Genomic DNA, 19,508 nt, shown 5'->3' on the forward strand with positions numbered 1-19,508 from the left:
TTGGATGGACACACTCCCAACTTTATGTATTCACTCTGTTCGTCTCAACACGCTTCAATATTCTGTCTTTTCGTTTCCCTCTGGGGCCACAGTCTCATTCGGCTTTGATCCATTTCTTCAGTTCAAAGACTCCACATAGTTCCTCTGAAGTCTGCAGCATATAAACCAGAGCGGTGTCGCCTGCGCTCTCGCAGCTCTAAAAGGTCCTCCAAGGCAGACTCGTCGACAGAGAGTGAGGTGTCTCCTTGAAGAAGACGCTTCTTGGATCTACAGGGCCGGCTGATTTTCACTGAGGAGCAGGAGGAAGCAGAGGACACCTGCCCCGCTGAGTGACCTTTTTGACATCCGAGTTCTTGGCCTTTCTGTCCACTGATGACGTGAGAGCAACTCAACTTGGGAGAGCCATGCAATGAAGGAGCTGTAGTTGCATGAAAACGTCCTAATTTTCCATATACTACACAGGAGATGCTTTAAGGAGACAGAAGCAGACAATCAGCATCTTTTATTAAAGATGTGTATGCAAAACACTTTTGTCTAATACGTCTTCCTGATGGCTCTCGCTGGGTGTAATCCAGACAAATGAATAATTCAACAGATCAAATGAAGGAGTTTGAATAATCCACTCTCCGCAAAACATGTAGTGAGTCTGCTGCCCGACTCTATTACCTTCAAACTGCACTGTCACATTTATTAAAAAGAAACCCATTTCCCCACAACACTTCTCTTGCCACTACCCTGACTCGTGTCTTCTAGAGAGATTATGATCTTTTAACACCCATGGGTGTCATGCAGGTGCGGTCACATTTCACACCCTATGTGGTTGCCACCTAGCCCAATGCTTCCTCTGTTAACAACTGAGTTCTTCTAAAGTGACAACAAAAGCAATGAATATGACGTCGTAAACGACGCAAAAATATTTAAAAGATCTGTTTAAAAAAAAATGAATTTAGTGAGAGGAACTTTTGTTTGTTTACAAGAAAACTCCACAGCGCACCTTTTCAGTGGAGATTGTTTGGTCAGCTGCTGTTTTCCAAGGTCAAGAACAACTGTCAAGCTCAAGCTTATTCGTTTATGCCGTTTTAATATTAAATATTTTAACACTGAAATATGGATACTCGCCTCATGAATTCAGTTAAAATCAAACTTAACCTTCATGTTTGTGAACCATTTCTGACGGAAGAGAAAGTGCGTGTGTGTGCAGACAAAATGAGGCAGAAATCAACATTTTCCTCATATTGTCTTGTAAACGTTTTTGCCTTTATTTTCTACATTTGGATCAGCTCAGTGTGGAAGCCTGGACATGTCACTTCAACTTCAAATCCCCCCAACTCCCCATCCCCTCCCCTCCCCCAAGATCAGAACAATCATTATGCTCCCTCTGTTTCACGATCACAATCAAACTTTCACATCTTCACAGTACAGACACTCGCTTAGACATGAAACAACAACAAAGATGAACCCGGTGTCCTATGTGTAAACCCTTCCTCCACTGGAGGAAGGCGAAATGGTTAAAACCTTGATGAAGTCACCTCTCCAGCCCTGACTCGCAGAAGCAGGAGTGATACAAAAAACAAACCAACCAAAAAAAAGAAAGCATGATGGTTGAAATGAAAATGACAGACTGATGTAACTGTTCAGCTGTCTGGTTCACTGAGATACGAATAGTGGAATCTTGCAAAGCTTGCAAAGTGAGATATGTACTTATGGATTAAGATATGTATGCTGCTGCGCTTTGTGATCCACAGTTCAACCATTCACTCCCTTCTGCTCCTTTCAATTATTATTCTGTCCCTGATTAAGTCTCCTAACACACCTCAGCGATGACTCTTTGATATTCTAACAACTGCTCTCCAGGCTTCCTTTTCCTGCTGTTGGTGCGTCCTCAGGCGAGTGCAGAGACTCGGCTCTGTTTAGAAAATAAAAGCAGCTTTTACTCTTTTGTACAACGGACGCAGGGGATGCGCTGATCTGCTGTCAGTCTACACTACGGGCTCTGGTTGTCCAACAGCAAAGGAATCTGAGAGCTGTTTGTTCTAGTAAACAGGGAGCTGATGGACTGGGATTAGTACTGAAGACACACGCTCTCTCTCTCTCTCACAGGCACACACACACACATGCCGATGCTTTCATCCACACACTCCACTGGAGGAAAGAAGCCCTTGGAGTGTATTTTTTTTAAGAGGTCATTGAGAAGATATGAGAAAATGGATTAAAGTAGCAGGCTAGTGCAGCCTTTTCCTATATGTATACAGGATGTGTGTGTGTGTGTGACTATGTAGTGCCGTATGGGAGACTTCCCTATGGTTTAACACTACATTAGGCAGTGAACATCAGTTACATATGCAGAGTCCTCTGTGAGTGTGTTAGCACTATGTTAAACACCTTTAAAGACAACAGAGACGGACAGACAGACTAGGGTTACTGCTCTGTGGCACTCTCACAGGACTGTAGAAACAGACAAAACCATGTAAAAACTGGACATAGAAATCTCAAGATATCACAAACATATTCCTCTATCTCTAGATCTCTGCCGATGGCAGACGTTGAGTCCTCGTGGTCGGTCCTCTTGTTTATTTTATGTGCAGCCCCTTAGGAAATCCCTCAGTGAGGAGGCTTCAGTCTGTAGGATGAAATGCCGAGGAGTGACACCAGAGGGAGACATACACTGCTGCAAGACTGTAGGAGGGGCTCTGACACACAGCATCCACATGACAGTCTCTCACTCTCTCTCTCACTCACACACACACACACACACACACACACACCACACTCTCACTCACTTGCCCATGCATGCTTCTTCATAAGAGTTCAGAGTTAATTTTCAAAATCCACTACAACATTAAATAAAAAAAAGAAAGACATCAACAAGGAATTCAGCCCCCTTCTCAAAGCATACATTCATCTCAGAATTCACATTCACACACAAATAAGGGCACACACTCTTTCATAAGAGGCAGTCAGTAAACGTTAAGTGATGAGCTGAGGGATGGACTGCTTTGTCCGGGGAAGCTGTGAGTGCAGAACTACGACTCCGCCAGCCAGTCTCATATTCACGGCCAGGAGCAAGCCACTCAGTGTGGTTAAAATCTCTTTAAAAACAAAAAACAAACATAAAGCAACAGCCATGTTCTCCTGGAAAGAGTCCTTCTTCTCTGCTCGCTACGAGGAGGGTCAAACACTCTCCTCCCTCTGATCTCCGGCAGAGGTAGTACCGTCCAATCCCACCTCCTCTCTTCCCGCATCCCCTTCATGGGAAGTCTTTCCTTTCCTGGTGCCCAATTTTTAATAAACAGTCTGTTCCCCCGATTGCTTACTCTGGGCCGCTGTGTGTGTGAGTGTGTGTGTTTGTGAGTGTGCGGAGTGTGGTCAGAAGACCTCTGGTAGTGTGACGTTGCGGAGTAGCCACTGTTGGGAGCGTGTGTGTGTGCAGTCTCTGACGCTGGGCACCTGGCTGTCCTCCTCGCTGGCCTTGTCCAGACACTGGTTACTGTTGACGTGGATCAGGGTCAGCTTCTGCACAGCAGAGAGCGAGAGAGAGTGAGTGTGAGTGAGTGTGTATGAGAGGGAACGCAAATCAGGCTTTTGACTGGTTCACTTGAATTCACAAGGGCATGTACATAAGTATCTATTCACACAGTGTATCTGTAGACAGAGCTCTTTTTATTTATTGCAGACTTTAATTATGAAGCTCGATTTAGTTGGCTGAGCTCTAAGTGTGAGGAATGCTGTGGTTGAGTTGGGTAATGTGTCAACAAGCATATATCGCCCTATTTATTAAGAAACAGTCTGTCAAAAAAGTTAAAAATGAAGGTGAAAATCTGATTTGTAGTTTACATCTAAACAAACTTTGGGGCATAATCAGCACCTCATTTGTGTTTTGCCAAATTTTTCTTTTTTTTACACGGGATGCTATTTCTGAGTTGTGCGCATTGCAGGAGGAACTTTTATTTTTAAACCGGAAAATGCAGTGTTCAGTGTCTATTTGCAACAGGAAATACTCACGATCAGTGTGTTTCAGAGGGTATCTGTATGTAAAAATAGACAAAAACTTATTTCTTATGCTCCTAACACTTAAGATGTGTTAAATGCAGAGAACGAATTTCACTAGATGTTGTATGGTGTATGACTGTACAGTATGTGACAATTTGAATGATTTTTATTTCACCAGCATTATTGTTGTTTTTTAAATATTTTTATCATTAGCTTCTGGAATTTATAACTTTCCAGGCTTTCCTGTACCTTTCGAGACCTGCATGAGAACCCTCTGCGTATGTTAGTATGTGTGCATGTGGGAGTGGTGATGGTGCAGTGGTCTTATCAACTGCACCATCACCACCCCCTTTGCCTTTGGTGTCCCTGAGCAAGACACTTAACCCCTAGTTGCTCCAGAGGCATGCAACCTCTGACATATATAGCAATTGTAAGTCGCTTCGGATTAAAAGCGTCAGCTAAATGAATAAACGTAAATGCATTTACTCTACCAGTAAATCATTTTATTATTTCCTCCTTCCTTCACTCACCACAGGGTCATACTCCCAGAGCTGGTTGCCTTTGAGGTGATGGCACTTGAGCATCATGACGGGTCCATTTAGCTTGGACACATCTAGGCACAAGTCGTCTGTCCTGATCTCCTTATTGGCCGTGTAGGAGAAAACCTGCACATCACACATAAAGAATTTTAAAGCAAATCTTTCTTCTCCTCAACATTCTCACTTACTCTTATGATTACTGCCAGGAAGGAATGAGCGTAATATCACTGTGGCTAACAGTGTTGACAGTTTTGTCTTATTTTGTGTCAGTATTTGTTTTTTTATGTTATAATTTTTCCCCCATCTGTCTTGGTCCTCAGATACCTGGTTGCCTCCCATGCCGTGGCAGTTAAAAATGCCAACTTTCTCATTCTCTTTGCGGGCCATGTTGTCCAAGCACTGGTTGGTCTCCACATTGCGGATCTGAACAGAATACACACAGAAAACACTTCAAGCAACACCATCAGTACACAGTCAGATAGTGTACGTGTGTGTGTGTGAGAATGAATGTACCTCTCCAAGGGAGTAATAGTGCCTGGGGATCTGGGAGTCAGGGTAGACGTTTTCCAAGTACCAACTGAAGGGTTTACATTGAAGCTTTTGTCTCAGAGCCGAGCGAGACGTGATGTCACCGTAATCCACTTTGGTCACACCTGGACATACATAGGCATAGACACACACAAACACAAACATATAGGTTAGTAATTATGGCACCAAACTACATCCATACATCCGACGTTTGCCGAATGGCTGTTAAACTCATTTTTCCATATAAGCATTATTTAAAAGGTGTTATTGGTAAAGTAGAATGAGAAAACACAGTGATTTGATTTGAATTTCAGAGCTCACCTATCTGGTGAAATACCTAAAAAAAAGCCTATGTTAAAGTGACACCTTGACTAAGATCTCTAAACTTAAACTTCTATATATTGGTGGGGCTTGCTCCTTTGCAGAGGGCAGCAGCTGTAGTCTGCTTGAATTCATGACTAGTACATATCCCATAAAAACCCAGTTTGAGTTGAAAAAAGTTCAAACATTTCAAACCAGCCTTGCAGGATGATCCCCTTCTTGGTTGTCAGAACTGATAGTACGTATTAAGTACTGACTGTTTGTTTGCGCAGTATGATCTATGTTTGTGTTGCCTGCCTCCATTAAGAATGGAGACAAAATCTCCCTGTGCCATAGACAGAAAAATTGAGACAGAAAAATTGCGACAGAAATAATCCTTAAACCAACCCATTATCTCAATTGACAACTTTATGTTAACAGCTCGATCAGCCACTACTGCTAACGTCTTCTGTGTCAGACACATCATTTACTACTTACTGGGCATGGAAAAATAATACCCTTCCCAAACTGAAAACAGCTAACATGAACACAATGTCTGAATAATGACGTGAAAACGAAAATGACAGTTCAGTCTAACCATCAGGCTACGTGCTTTAAGTGTTGAAATCCCTGCAAGCAGGTGGTTAGGTGTTAGAATTACAGCAGCTATTTCTTTCTTTGCCTGTAGGGGGTAACATCAATATGTCTATAGGTGCGTTTGCCTTCATGTGCCGCTTCGCATGGCTGACTTAACGTGATGCATGCTAGTTAGAAAATTTGTCTGAGTTTCGCCGGCGATGCAAAACTTCACCATGCCACATGAGATTAAAATCTCCCAGGAGCAAGGTGGCTGCAGTTTTCTGAGTCTGGCGACCACAGTTGCTTTTCTCCAGCTGCGCCATGTTGGAATCACCTTTTGCCTGATCAGTCATTGTTCTAAGCTCACACGCTCTACAGGAGGTAGAATGTGTCCGACTTGACGGCAGTGTTTATATACCCCGCCCCTGCAGTCGCCTGCAGCTCACATTTGACTATCAAGTTGGCGAAAGTCATCTTGAACGCATAGAAATGTGTAGGACTACACTGCTGCTGCTTTCCTTTCTTGTACTTTTAGATCTGGTTTGACAATAACAGAACAGCTCCCCCTTGTGGACAATCTGCAGCCTGCTAAATAAAAAGTGAGTGACTTTGAGAGCGAGTTCCACGAGGTGCTTCACATCTGAAAATATTTACATTTTTTTTGGTCTCTCCTTTTGCCAGCTTGTGTGTGTATGTGTGTGTGTGTGTGTGTGTGTGTGTGTGTGTGTGTGTGTGTAAAGAGATGCTTAGTAGCGTGAAATTACTCGTCTCCCTGCGTCCCGCACTGTTGGGTCACCACTGCAATATCACACTGTCACCGGGTTAATGGATAGATCACACCTGCCACGGAGATTAGCCTCCACACACGAGCACATACATGCATACTTGCATGAGCACAATCACACACACAATCACGCGCACACACACAAACACACACCCACACACCCCTTTACTCACCAGGTGAGATGATATAGAAGAAATTTTTAAATTCATCCATCCACACTTCTGCCAAGCGCCGGTTGTTTTTGTTGATGATCTGTCCCGTTCCTCCTGGAAACGTGTAGGGTGTTGCCTTTCTGAACACGTGACCCACGTGAGAGCATGTAACGATTTCTAGAGTCCCACCGCACTGCCAAATCTGTGAAGAACAAGCCTCCTCAGCACACATATATGGGGAAGAATAGACTGTACGGCCTGAAAGAGCAAAGGCTGACCTGTGAACTCTGACGCAGATTGATCCTGTCTGTGTTGTGACAGTCTGAATAAGTTTGATTGCCAGTCAGAATGACGCCTCATAAAATATTAGTCAATTCAGCTATTTAGTCAAAGAAGTCAAAAAGTGTAATGTGCATGTGTGTGAGCAGACACTCACTCCTGAATGCCTGCCAGTGCATGGAAGAATACAGTCATGTCACTTGGCTGCGGGTGTGTTCACTCACTCTGAAAGAGATTTCCAGGTTCTCTCCACCCCAGATGTCCATGCCTGCGTCATACGTGCCGATCTCCTGGAAATAATCTCTGTCAATGGAGAATAAGCCGCCTGCCATGGTGGGAGTCCTGGACAGAGAGGGGAGCCCAGGGTAACTAACAAGTGAGGTGGGTTAATGCCACTTAATTCACTAAAGGCCTGCTTTCACAGTATCTACAGATCCCATCAGAGTTTTATCTTTCACCACTTTCACTCCTTGTTCTTTTTTCCTGTTTTCTCATCCCGTTTTAATGCTCACTTCTCTGTTGGTTGTGTCACTATTTAATGGCCTCAAAGCCTCTTCCTTTATTTCTCCCCAACAGAATGGCTTCCTCCTTTGTAGGTCAGGCTTATTTTCCTTACTGCCTGTTTTTGCTTTCATTTGACATCCAAGTTCCCTTACCAACACACAATACCTTGCATACAAATGGACAAACACGGATGAAACACATCCTGAGAGCAAGTAACGGTTTGCTTGGAGCACTTGGGTGAGAGTGGGAAATAATAAGCAACACAAATACTAGCTTTTTGAACAACACAGATGTTGCTGAACAATCAGACATAGGAACTGTAGAATTAAAACAAAGTGCTGAATTATGGCCACATTAATAATAGATGTCTGTGTGCTTTTTATTTTTACTGCAAACATATGAAAGCTCTCCAAACTCATAGGCTTACAATTAAATCGCTGTTTTTACAAGATTCAAAGACATCACAGTAAAACAAACAGAACCTACTAATTAGTGGGAATCCTTAAGATGTACTTTGCAGTGCAAAACAATTTCTAATTAAAAGACATTTATCTAAACAGTGAATGTGTATCACTTACAAAAAGTTACATAAAAACAGGGTTTATTGCCTAAACCCCACTGTGCACTGAAATAAACACAGATACTGCTACAATAAATAGCAACAAAAACGGCAAATACTGGTTATTGTTTTGTAATAAGAATGTAAAACTTTAGTATTTCTCCATGGCAGTCATGTATTTATTTCCAGGCGATCCTGTAAAGCTTTTTGTTTGTTGGATTTACAGCCTCTAATTGACACAATGTGATTTAATATGTTCAGAGCATTTTCTTTAAGTCTTCTTTAGACCTTGGATACGTTTTTTTATGCCCAATAGCTGTAAAGAAGAACTTTCCAGAGTGACCTCAGACTTTTGCACAGTACTGTAAATTACAAGGTAGCTGAGCTGGTAACAACCAGTTTAGCTGTAGAGGTTTCCTCCTGTACAGTCACTCCATGAGGCTCCTCTTAAGTGCGACAGCAACAGGCCTGTAGCTTGCTTCGCACTGGTTAATTAAGTCACATTAGCAGCCATTTAAGTCGAAATCACATCAGCGGCTGATTCTACTGCATCTTCTAATTTCCCACTGGCAAAATCTACGTGATGATGTGAGCTATATTCGTGCTTAACTGAAACCTAATACACTCATTCTGAAAACTTGCTTATGTGCAATACCATTCAAGTCTTCTTCAAATCATAAAAATGTAGCGCCACTTTGTAACAACACAGGGTTTATGTAAATATTGTCATTAGTGTAAAGTACTTTTAGTACTTTTACTTTTTAAAGTACTTAATTTCCTGCCCTAACACTTCAACCCATTTTTTTTTTTAGGCCACTTACAAGACACCCTTACGAAAATTTTGTCACGCAGAGCTGTGAAAAACAATTGAAAACAGGGGCACGGAGTGTTACATAAGATGTATTATGTGTGTGACCTTGAATGATGGCGTCAAGCATGCTGAGAAACAAGAGCAGGAAGAAGACATGATGGATAGGCAGAAATAACCTCTTGATTTTAGTTCTAAAGCCTGAGCCATGACAAATGATGCAAGGAACAAAATTAAACAGAACCTTATTTAAAAATCTTGACTTCAAAAGTTGAGTCTGTTCTTTCAGGAATTCTGGCATAGTGACATTTTATGATTATTAACTGTGGTAAATTAAGTGTGACTTCTCTGCACACATCAATTGTGAATGCCTATAAGCAACGCTAAAACTCACAGTATATGTTATGTGAAAGAACCGACTGACAGAGTTAGGGTGTATGATTCATGTGGTACTTTACTAATAATTCAATTTTGTCCCTGTAGTCAAATTCTCTTTTCACTTGACCCAACTGAGAGGTCAAAGGTCATGGTTAGCTGACCCGGAGCTTACAGTGATTAAACAATGAGCTGAATAATACTTCAAAAAGGCGAATCTAACCCAGATTGTCCCATTTTAAAAGGTTCTTCCCGCTGCATCACCCACCTGACAGGCAGGGTGCGGTCTCCTTTACGGCGGTCCATCTCTCTCTGGGGTACAGGGTACCAGCGGAAGTTGAGCTTCCAGTTGAACCCCCCGTATGTCATGTCGGATCCTGCCATGTACTCAAACGTATCGTCACTGATTACGTCGATGATGGGGCACACCACAGTTCTCCTACAGCAAACAGAAACTCCATCAGCACAGACATACAAACCACGCACACATTTATCATAACCTCAGGTGGTCATCAATGCTTGTCTGAAAGGTGTGGCACCTCGAGTCCATTTAAACAATGAACCATGCTGTGACTTCCCATCAGCAATCACTCACCACACCATCTTAAAGCCTATGTGTTTGGTGTGGGTTTATATGCGAGTACCTGCTTGCAGGAAGCAGTTAACATAGAATGAGTAATTATACATCAAATTAACACAAGGACAAGCCCCCTGCAGGCTCAACAATACGTTATTGATTTTTTTATTTGTTCGCCAATGGTGTGTGCGTCGTTTTTGTGTGAGTGTGTCTTACTTGTCATTCTTGATGCGGCCGAGCAGAGGCTCTAGCCACCCTGTGGTGCATTCACAATGAGCATCCAGAAAGGTTATGACCTAGAAACATGTAGAGAAAATATTAGACACACCATATGGACAACAGGTCGCTGGGTAGTGGATGTCTCGTATGTGCATGTGCGAGCACATGCATGCGCGCACACACACTCACCTGGCCAGTGGAGATGGATGCTCCCTTGAGACGAGCACGAATAAGTCCAGACCGCTGCTCCATCCTCACCACTCTGACAGGGACCTCGAGCCTTCTGACATACTGCTCCAGCGGCCGCTTTAGGAAATCTTAAACATACAGATAAACACGTATATGTAATTAAAGAATCAAACACATGCAAGCCCACACACAAGACCGACAAACACGCATACTCACAGAGGAAGTTGGATTATGAGTTACTCCTCCAAACTATTCCTGTAGCAACAGCAACCAAAGCAAGCATGTGCTTGTGTTTTTGCTTGGGAATGCACCTTAGCATGCCTGCCGACATCCCTTATACCTGCAGGGAGCTCCCCACCCCACACACACATACACCCTCTGTACCAACCAAAATAAATCCCATAGGGTGAAATGGTGCTGTGTGGTGGCGGCTGGCGGGAGATTGAGGGTAATAACAGAGTGTAATCCCTGCGGCTGGTGAATTAAAGGCCTAATCTCCCCCAAACAGGGATTAGCAGCATTGCACAGGGTGGAGTGGCACACACAGCCCATATATGCTGACTGGCTGTTGGGCACCAGCGCAGACACACACACACGCACAAACACAGCTACGCATAAACACACACAAAAAACCCGGCAAATATCATACAGTAGCTCTAAAAAAATAGGCTAAGCCTCAAAAAAGAGGCACAACCACCGAAGGAATTATCTGCAGTGTGTGTGTGTACCTCTCTCACTGGCATCGTCCACCAGGACAATCTCCTCCAGCAGTGTGTGTGGAGAGCGGTCGATGACCGAGTGGACGGTTCGCAGCAGCGTGCTCCACGCCTCATTGTGAAATACAATCACCACGCTGGTACGGGGAAGATTATCAGGGTATAACTTGTTCTTGCACCTACAAAGAGAAAACAAAACAATCAGAATACAATATTTAATAGCAAAAAATGCTTTCAATGATAGAAAGATACTTAATGCAACTATGCATATGGACAAAGATTGACTGTCAAAATGACAAAAAAATCACATAATTTTTTAAATCACATGGTACAGCAAGAGGAAGTGAATGAATTAAATGGTTACACAAAGACAACTCCATGTGCAATAAGTGAAGCTGAAGGCTTTGAACAAAACTAAACTGACAGAGACAGAGCGAGAAAAACTCTAGTAGAGACATCAAAATCCAGCCTCTGTCTGATTGTAAGAGACTGCTTCAGAGGAAGAGAGAGAGCGAGCGTTGCAGCTAAAGTAAGTCTACACGAGAGGGAGCAGGGACTTGAACATTAACCAAACGGCATTAGTCAGTCATGGAATCGTTACATAAATCAGAGGAGCAATCGTGAAAAATAATATTTTTATCAACTTCAAACAAAGACAACTGTGAGAGTGAATGATGAGCGAGCAGCGTATTCAAGCGTATTCCCCAAATTTAGACAGACGCACAGAAATAGTGGGTCAGCATGATGACAGTTCATTAGCGATGCTAATTAAGAGTGTGAGTCATTATCATAGCAGTGAAGAACACACACACACACATCACACCCTCTTATTGAGAGACACAAAGGGATGTAAATGTCTAACAGAGGAGAGCAGGCATGAGCAGGAGACGAGAGAAGATGGAAGGAAGTTAAGACTATGTCACAGACTTAAATAATGTAGTCCTCCGCAATATTCCCAGAGAAATACTCACTGTTTTAAATTATTATACTGGTGAGTTTGCATCATTTAGGCCATTAAGTACAAAAGTTGTGAGTCTTACATTACAACACAGCACTCCACAAAGCACAGTTATGGTTTTAAGGTTGATTTTCTACCTTCCAGGCCAGCCATCAATTAAGGTTAATCTGATTTTAGTATGAAAATCAGCTTGCAGAGATTTTAAATTTGCTTGATGTAGCTAGTCCAATATAGTGAGCCTTACTGCAGTTGCATTTAATTGATCAAAAGAAGTTCTATCAATGTCTTCTGGCAATACAGCACGCATTCCCATCTAGTTGTTTACCTATAAATGGATTCTCAAGCGCATTTCCAGAAAATATGCCGCTGTTTTTTCTAATTTATCCCTTTCATAATACATCATATACTGTAACATAAGATTGCTTCCATATCGCCCATCCCTAGCTTGAAGCTTGTAAACACTTTTATTACATTGGCCAACAAAATCAGTTTTGGGATTGCAAGAAAGACAATCTTTCAATTTGCGGGTTCCTACATAACAGTGATTGATGACATTTTAGGCAGTTTTCATTTTAGTGTTTCAGAATACCACACATTCACACACTGCACTGTGACGTTCATGTGTAAAAAATATTCCTAAATAGTCACAACTGTTACAAAGACAGTATAGTGCTGTCTAGCCAAAGCTTTACATAAGTCTGTCACATCATATCCACCTTTTTCAAAGCCAAGTCTTTCATAATCATCTAACCACCCAAAATTAACAGTACATTTTCTAGGAAACAGCTTTGAGAGCATGATCTCATCATTACATTTAGCTGACACTTTTACCCAAAGCAACTCACAATTGCTATACATGTCAGAGGTTGCACACCTCTGAGCAACTAGAGGTTAAGTGTCTTCTCAGGGATACATTGGTGGATGTGTCACAGTGGGGAAGTGAACCTGGGTCTCTCACACCAAAGACATGTGCCATATCCACTGCTCCATCACCACCCCAAAATCACTGGGAATAATACACATATCAATGTTAAGTGCTACTCTCCAGTAAAAAAATAAGCAGTTTAATAATATAATAACAGTTTAATTAAAGAACACTCTAAGACAAGAAACACTGCAGCCTGCCATGATACCTGCATGAACGCTATCTGACATTAAGTGTTTTTCTCCAAAGACGCTAAGCAAGCTGCTCAAGCTGTCATCTACTGACCACAAAACTGAAACCAGCTTGCGACTTCCTTCCTCTGACAGATTCAGCCCTCACAAAAGCCAAATGGAATATAATCTCCCTCCCTCCATATTCATAAATCCCTCCCTCCTTGTGATCATCCCGAGCACTGGAATGCTTCTTCTCTCTCTGCCTGTTGCCGATTCTGACAGAAAGAACATAACACCGACGGAGGAGAGGAGGTCAAGAATATACTCCATCCCGCAGCTGCCTCTGGAGCATGTTAAATAGCACACACACAGTGATTCTTTGTGTGTGCTCATACTCTCTCTGCAAGGGAGGGAGGTTTATGAGCACACAAGATGACTCCCTGTAAAAACAGAGACACCCTTGGAGCCTTTCAACTTTTATACACGGTTCATTATTTGACTCTTCTCTGTTTCACAAACAGAATAACCCAGATTTCTCCCCTTTTCAGACATGATCTGTGCAGCTGATGGAAAACAAGAGCTCTGTGTGCCCATCAAACTGACAAGTGTTGACACTCGTTGGCAAGCTCATGTCTGTGAGTCACATGATGTGGATTTTTAAAACTTGAGGAGTGGTTGTGAGTCCGGAGTATCCAAACAGTCATGGTTCTGGAGCAACATTCTGGCAACAGCAAAGCAGGGTAATGAGTTACAGGCTGCTTCTCCAGCCAGTGCATTGTGGAGATAGCTGGGATGGGCGGACAGACTGGTTCTGATTAAGCGGCATCACTCTTGCAACATTAAACTCGCACGCACTCAAACACATACATCTATGTATGCATACTCATAAAAACGATGCAGTCAGGGTCTAAAAAAAAAACGAGAAAATGTCAAGTTTTCTGAAGAGGTGTGGTCATGGAAAGTGTTTTCATATACTGTAGATCCACCCAACTACATGTACACACACATACAAACACAGTTTATATAGCACCAATTCACAACATAAGTTATGTCATTGCAGGTCTAGACTGCTCTCTTTGTAATATTATTTACAGAGATTTACAATTCCCACCATGAGCAAGCACTTGGCAAGGAAAAACTCTGCAATAATGTCAAAAACTCAAAATAACCTGTCCTCTCCTATTTTTTTTATGTATATATTTTTGGAACACTCAACGACTGCACTGCTGACAGTAATGAAAATAAACCATCAGTGAGTTTCCGCTTCAAAGTTTCAACTAATGGCAACCTGCTTGGCTAAGATGAATTCATTCAGTTTCCCTAAACCTGCCAATCCCCCCCCCCCCCCCCCCCCCCCCCCACCCCCACCACACACACACACACGATAAACACAAACGTACGTGTGTCTACACACACACAAACGGACACATTGCCTTGCTCGATATTGACTCATGCTTATCTCCTAATTGGAAAAGCAGATAGACGGAGAGAAGGCTGAGTGAAAACACACCTAGTAATCAACTCTCGCTCAAAGACTAAAACCCATTTCACGGATCAATGTCCTCTTTCTTTCCTGCCTGTCTAGTGTGCATGTGCTCCTGCCTGTCAGTCTTGTGTCTGTCAGTCAGCCTTTCTGTCCATCTCTCTGAAAACCTTCATCACGTATGCATGTTCCTCTACTGAAGCCCAAAAATGGGGCAAAGGGGGATGGGAGGGTCAAGCTGGTTTCCACCTGCTTGAACTAACCTTGACATATCTTCCAGGCTGCTGGTTGGGTGCATGCCTGTCTGCACTGCCTCTCTCTGCCTGTCTGAAGACTGAACAACCTGCAGCCGCTGGCACTGACAAGACACTTACATAACACTAAACTCCTCATTATAAAGAAGAAGGACTTGTGAATTGCACATGTAACCAAGTATTCCTGAAGCAAAACAAAAAAGGGGAAGAAAAGTCTTTTTTAATCATTATCTTTAGAAATGGAGTTTACTTTTATTTGATCTTCATTTTCTTTACATTTTAGTAAAACTCCAAAAATATTGTATCATTACTTCCTTGATGTGATGTTTTTCCTAAAAAGGGTCAATGTTTAGGGTGAAGCAATGGGCTTTTAGTTGTGAGGAGAAACACAGAGGGAGAAATTATACATTATTATATTATTATATTATTATTGCTTTTTAGCGCTGGATCAGTATGTGTTCACACTAGCTTTTTAAAAATGAACCAAAAAACAAGTCATACAGACAGACAGGTAACTCATTCACTGGAGCTTGGAGTTTTTTCCTCACTGTCATCCTGCGTCATCAGTGCTACACGGAGGCACATGGGGAAATCTAAATCCAGGGACTGACAGCAGGTTATGCTGTACTTTAATATTTGATTGTTAATCTATGTTGTCTGTTGTCACAAAGAAATAACTATTAGTATTAATAGATTGCAAATCGACTAAATGTTATGAATGAAAAGGTGGGAACAGGACAAAAAAATGTGTGTCTTGTGCAGCAATATTACGGAGGGGGATCACTAGGGAATTGCTATGTCACAACCGTCACAACGGAGTTAATAGACTGTTCAAGTACAAATAGGACACAAGCACAACACCCCACAGTTTAACTGCTTTTTACTGTCTGATAGATGAGGGAAAATCCCTGCACTCACATGTTACAAATGTTGCCAAATGATTTACATTTATAAATACAGGGTATCCCCCTTTTACAGATCGCTAGGCCAGTCACAATAATTATGTTAGACTAAGCGTATCATGGCGGCACGGTGGTACAGTGGTTAGCAAGGTTGTGGGTTCAATGCCCGGTTTCCCCAGCCTTGAATTATGACCCTAAATTGTCCTTAGGCGTGAGTGGTTGTTTGTCTATGTGATGGACTGGCGACCTGTGTACCCGCCTTGCGCCCGATGTCAGCTGGGATTGGCTCCAGCCCCCCTGCGACCCTGTACGCAGGATAAGCGGCTGACGTTGGATTGATGGATAATCGTACTATATATAGACATGACCTTGATAATTTTTGCTGACCTTGATATTGCCCGTTGAACCTCTCAGCGACTTTATTTCTAAAAAAAAAAACTTGTTCAGACTGAAAAGGAGTAGGGATGGGCGGTATATCAGTATAATGAGGTATACTATACTGTACTATAAAATCAGATAATACCGTTTATACCGATATAGTTTGATGTTGAGTTAATTAATAGCCTATGTTTCGTAAATGGAGAAAGTTACCGGAGCAGATACAGGGACAGATGGAAAGAAGAGGGGCACATTTACATGTTTGCAGCAGAGGTACGTTAGGTACGTCATTGATCTACCAAAATCTATTTGAATTAAAATTATTTAAACGCTTATCACAGCAAATATCGATATGTGTAATTAATTTTTATTCATTCTATTAATTAATCACAAAACTACAAACAAGTTACAAAACTTTTAATTAATTTGATAAATTGTTTTAATCGCTTGACAGCCCTATTTATTATATGTCTGTGTCTTATTATTATTAATAAGGTCAAACTTCAATTAAAATCTGACTAACTATCAGTGCATAAATTAAAAATAAATAACGTGCATTAACAAACGCTACTGGCACACATGATGTCTTCATCTTTGTATATTTATCCTATTGCTGGTTCGTCCTTTTAAACCATAAATGAACCGCAGCACAGTTTAATGGTAGTGTACGGCAACCTCCCTTTTCAGGAAGCCTCAGTGTGGTTGTTAAGTACACTGACAGCTTTCAGACCACCCAAATAAATTGCACCAAATGGTAAACACACCAGAGAAAGCTTAAACTGCTGTGCAAGCGGTCTAAAACTCGGCAGATTTTTGAGTGTTCTGTCCATGGACTGTATTATTCCAAAATGCACAGCACAATGGAAATGGGGAACTCCTCAAAGCTGGAAAATAATCGAATGAATTGTAGATGATCAAAAAACAGTTTTGTGAGCACCCCAGAAAACTAAAGACTAATATTCTAATGTCTATGTATAATTTCCTGTTAGTATAAAATGTTTAGATATATAGATTTTTGTGGTGTACTAACTATAGGACAGTATTTGAAGACAGGTTTAAGTACATGCTGTATATGTATCAGTATATATACCTCCGGGGTTACTTAATGAGCCAGCCAGCCAGCCAGTCACGCTCACAGTCCCATCTGGCGCAAGAGTCAGGGACAAGACAGATGATTAGATACGGGGAGGCTACTCACCCTTCCAGGCGGACGTCAGGCAGAGACCGATTGAGAGCAATCATCTCAGAGGCCATGAGGTTGAACTGGTTGATCTTAAACATCTCCTTCATCTTCTCCTGGTTCTCCTTAGGGATGACCACAGGCTTCCCCCCTTCACCAGGCCCATCCCGCGGCCTGACCAGGGCATCTGCAGTAGATAAACACACACACACACACACACACATAAAACACACACAGAGGATGCTGGAGGATGCAAGAGTGTGTCTCTGTAATCACATCTATACGCATGGCTATATACACCAGAGAGGTTTTTATAAAGGAGACACGCCACTAAAATTCCTCAATACAACTCTAAAGGGAAAGCCTGTAACGCCAAATATGGCGGTTTTCCTGCCATTTCTATCAGCTGAGGCGGGAAAAATATTTCAGCCAATCCTATTGTTCCACTGACGGAAGGGTCTACTTCGCATGGGTCACTACTACCACGCATGCGTAGTAGAAGTATATATGGTGGGGAAAATGCTTTTTAAACCTTATTTTTGGGGCGGAGTTAGCAAACTTTTTCAAAGATTTTTATCAGATTTTACTGCTGATTCTATACAAAGAGTTTTTATGTCTCGGTGACCAGTGAAAGTGCAGTAATAGTTCTCTCCCCATTCATTCAGAAAGGGGCCTTGTCTTGTTAGTCCAAAATAACCACCTGGTGTTACCAAGATAACTGCCGAATGGCAGGACTTGACTATAAGGACTTTGTATACACTCACCGTTTCCCCCAGGCAGTCCTGTCTCCTTTTTGTTGTCACACTTGTTGCACTCGCTGAAGTAGAGCAGAATGAACATGTCCAGCATCACCCACACCAGAGAGGTGGCCAAAACCACCTTACAGTAGGCGAACCTCCTCATCCTAAAAATGTAATGAGAGAAAGAGAGAGGAAGAGAGTTGGCGAACTGATGGCGAGTCCTGAGCTGCACACACAACACAGGCTTTTCCAAAGCTCTGCAGAGGAGATCACTCTATATGTCTTTTCATATCTGCCTGCCTTTCTCCTCACTCCCCTCAACCTCCACCCTTCCCACAGCTCTGCGCCTCAGTATCTTCTCAATGCCTCCATTTGTCCTTCCGCCTGTCTGTCTGTCTGTCTGTCTGTCTCTCTCTCTCTCTCGGCTCTTATCTGTCGGCTGTTTATCAGCACCTCTCCGATGGTCACCTTCACACTCAGAGAGAGCCTCAAAAAGAGCACTGTGCATTGTTGGATTTCTGTCTTACATCACACCAGAAGAAAAATTGTAAATCTATGAGGGCATTAAGTTAAGTTTATTGGTTAGGTTAGTGTCTGGCACCATTATAAGCACAGTGAACATTGACATTTGTGTTTTGGAGAGGACGTTTCATGGTATCTAAGCAATGCTTTAGCTGCTTTCAAGTTTCAAGTGGAAACTACTAGATACAGACATCTTCTGTATCAGAGTTCCCAAATACCCTGCGGTGTACAAGCCAATCTACCCTTTATACATTTAACATACCAAATCCCAGTGTGCTAGAGTGCAGTCAAACACACACACTCACAGGTAAGCACACACACACACACACACACACACACACACACACACACACACACACAGAGAGCAGAGAGAGAGAGAGGAGCTGTGATAGTAATTGCTTTTCTTTGGCAGCCAGCGAGAGACAGACACAGCCACATTAAAATTCCTCTCCCCTTTCCTTCTCTCCTCTAGCACCATCTCTCTCCTCTCTTTGGCTGATTCTCTGCATCAGTGATCCCTCAGGTTGCAGCAGTGCAAGCAGAAGGGAGAAAATTAATTTGGCCACAGTGATTTCTCTCGTGCCCCGGGGAGGATAAAAAAAATAAATAAATAAGGTGTTTGTGCATAACTAGCTTAGCTTAGCTTAGCTCTGCTTAGCAGCCACGGAGGATGGAGAACTGCAGAGCAGCATTTCTAAATTCCACCTGATAGGATTCTGGTACTACAAAGTGCCATGCACAGCAGAAAAAAAACAGTGAAGATCAGTCTGTTCTCTCAAAGTTTGTCTGTTCTCAGTCTTTTTGCCTGTGGAGCAAAAATCATATGTACTCTGCAGTGCAGCATAAAATCCACACCAACATGTATGTTCATTAAGGGCAGAAATATGAAACAAAC

The 19,508-nt window shown here is 42.3% G+C and overlaps 1 protein-coding gene across 2 annotated transcripts; it reads right to left on the bottom strand.

Annotated features, from left to right (window-relative positions):
- galnt1 (UDP-N-acetyl-alpha-D-galactosamine:polypeptide N-acetylgalactosaminyltransferase 1) lies at nt 1-18,255 on the bottom strand. Of its 2 annotated transcripts, none has more exons than XM_046038542.1 (12): nt 18,116-18,255; nt 17,370-17,538; nt 11,111-11,277; nt 10,383-10,510; nt 10,191-10,270; nt 9,666-9,836; nt 7,376-7,493; nt 6,894-7,074; nt 5,043-5,182; nt 4,854-4,952; nt 4,521-4,655; nt 1-3,513 (listed from the first exon to the last, which is right to left on the bottom strand). In XM_046038542.1, the coding sequence occupies exons 1-12, from the start codon at nt 18,252-18,254 to the stop codon at nt 3,367-3,369; spliced, it is 1,674 nt and encodes a 557-aa protein (XP_045894498.1). In that variant the 5' UTR covers nt 18,255; the 3' UTR covers nt 1-3,366. The 2 variants fall into 2 exon arrangements, with proteins under 2 accessions (XP_045894498.1, XP_045894499.1); XM_046038543.1 differs by lacking the exon at nt 18,116-18,255 and adding an exon at nt 14,901-15,017 and having other exon boundaries at nt 17,370-17,501.
- Between the last annotated feature and the right edge of the window lie 1,253 nt (nt 18,256-19,508).

The sequence above is a fragment of the Micropterus dolomieu genome, linkage group LG22, assembly GCF_021292245.1.
Source record: "Micropterus dolomieu isolate WLL.071019.BEF.003 ecotype Adirondacks linkage group LG22, ASM2129224v1, whole genome shotgun sequence".
In the NCBI taxonomy this organism is placed as follows: Eukaryota; Metazoa; Chordata; class Actinopteri; order Centrarchiformes; family Centrarchidae; genus Micropterus; species Micropterus dolomieu.